The sequence below is a fragment of the Austrofundulus limnaeus genome, unplaced genomic scaffold (assembly GCF_001266775.1).
Source record: "Austrofundulus limnaeus strain Quisiro unplaced genomic scaffold, Austrofundulus_limnaeus-1.0 Scaffold994, whole genome shotgun sequence".
Lineage (NCBI taxonomy): Eukaryota > Metazoa > Chordata > Actinopteri > Cyprinodontiformes > Rivulidae > Austrofundulus > Austrofundulus limnaeus.
The window spans coordinates 50,313-52,503 of record NW_013953396.1 but is presented as its reverse complement, the minus strand read 5'-3'; the positions used below and the strand labels follow the sequence as shown (position 1 = coordinate 52,503).

The window sequence follows — 2,191 nt, the reverse complement described above, 5'->3', positions numbered from 1 at the left end:
ACTATATACTATTCATACCAAATCACTGTTTTTATGTCCATGCTTGTTTTTATGCAATAGTATTTCTTATTTTTTCTTGTGTGCTTGTCTTCCATTCTCAAATTATTTTATTTGAACRATTGCAGCTCTAATGATCAATAAAGTATTCTAATTGGATGAAAGGCAAAGTAAGTGGTACAAATAATAATTTAAGAAAAACAGCTGGAAGAGCATTTTGATATTAGTTAGGGTTATTGTAAATAGGTCAGTAAAAGGACTGAGTTAAAAAACATTTAAAAAATCAGGAAATACTTTGAATTATTAGTCTTTCATGAAATGGTATTTCCAACATCTGCTTTCTTTTGAGTTTCATTGTTAAATATCCTTTGTTGATCATATTTAAAGGGTTATTTCAGTTTATTGACTAGACTGGGCTGATGAGCTAACGGCTAAAATAAAAACAGATTGCCACCGTTTGATCCAAATTTCTCAAAAAATGCCGTATCAATTTGTTCAAAATTGTCTTTATTGAACCGTTTGTCATTATTTTTGYAATATGTTCACATAGAATTTAATGTTTATTTCCGCTTATGACAAGCAGCGGCATCAGCTAGCTGTAGCTGTAACTTCCTGTGCAACCTTAATCATCATTTTGCTAAAGTAAACATGGAATAGGAAATTATTAGCAATATAAATGTATAAATATTGGGGATTGAATGAGCTGTTATATTTTAAGACTGGAATTGTTTCAAAAATAGCAACAGGATTTAAGCCTTCATCTTTGGGAATGGATTTTCTTGAAGTAGTCATTGTTGACTCTTTAATAYAGTTTGAGTAGATTTTGCTGCCTTAAAACAATATTTTTTGCTAACTTTCTGTATAAAAGTAAAAATAAATAAATAAATAAAAAACAYTTGTGTTGCAGGTTTAATCTGGATCCAGAAAGGAAGTGCACCGACGATCGCCTGTGGGAGGCGCTRGAGATCGCTCAGCTGAAGAACATGGTGAAGGCGCTCCCTGGAGGACTYGGTACTGATAACTGACCTCAAATAAAGATAGAATTAATTTACATAAACTAAAAGACACATTTGAAGTTCAGGATTCAAGGATCAACATTAAATTTAGATTGAGTTATTTTTGTTGTTGTTGTTGTTGTTGTTTAGATGCGACAGTGACGGAAGGCGGGGAGAACTTCAGCGTTGGACAGAGGCAGCTGTTCTGTTTGGCCAGAGCCTTCGTTAGAAAGAGCAGCATCCTCATCATGGATGAAGCCACAGCATCTATAGACATGGCCACGGTGGGTTCAACCTGATGTAGATTGATTAAAATTATCTGAGCCCCCAGATCCCSCCTAGGACTGCTTCACTCCACAGCTTCTTGTTAACAGGAATTTGTGCCTCGTGAAAATGAAGGCTTCTACCATTCTGATTCAAATTAAATTTGTATCTGCTTTAATTGGACAMAACTTGATCTTCATATGTAAATGTAGGCAGTGAKWTTTCGAAAATTGCACCAACAAAMTYTTGCCTTGGRCACCAAATTGGCCAGGGCTGGCCCTGCTTGGGGCTGAGCACCCCCCAGATCACTCTTGAAATTAAATACTCTGAGCAGTTTTCAAATGAGCGTCACAGTTTTCWGGAGTTTTGGACCCTGGAATGCAGACATTTGACACAAGGAGCTTGAGAAAATAAGACATATTTTTATTAAAAGMAAACAAAAAGGCTGCCGTGGCAGCAAACTCCAGCTGACCTTGTCACGCTGTGACCTCCAGCTGGCACTGGYGTGGTTTTCAGCCGGGGTGAAGATCAGCAGCTTCGTATCTGAGGCGGTGGTCCCCAACCATAAAGGTTGTCTTGCCAACTCGAGGTTGAGAATGAGAACCTTTGATTACAAAGTTAAAAATACATGTCCTAAAATGAGATAAAAGTATTTCTTTGACTTTTATTTTTATTTTTGTACTTGTATTAACTAGCCTCTGTACTTGGGAGCATCTTCTGCTCTGCTTATTTCCTATTTTCTTCCCCATCTTTTACAGGAAAACATCTTACAGAAGGTTGTGATGACGGCGTTCTCAGACAGAACAGTCGTTACGATCGCAGTAAGTCATTCAGCTCAGTCTGTTCAGTGCTGATGCAGAATTAAACCTTTTATYATTATTCCTTTTACTCATCTTTTCCTGGATTTTAGTTTGTTTTTCACACTTRCAAAATTT

General features: G+C 36.7%; 1 protein-coding gene across 1 annotated transcript in view; it reads left to right on the top strand.

Moving 5' to 3' along the window:
- Positions 1-2,191, top strand: part of abcc9 (ATP-binding cassette, sub-family C (CFTR/MRP), member 9) — a 72,323-nt gene that overhangs the window by 69,079 nt on the left and 1,053 nt on the right. The window contains exons 36-38 of the mRNA XM_014030065.1: positions 905-1,008; positions 1,143-1,276; positions 2,015-2,077. Of these exons, the coding sequence (XP_013885519.1) occupies positions 905-1,008; positions 1,143-1,276; positions 2,015-2,077 (301 nt within the window). The remainder of the gene's footprint in view (positions 1-904; positions 1,009-1,142; positions 1,277-2,014; positions 2,078-2,191) is intronic.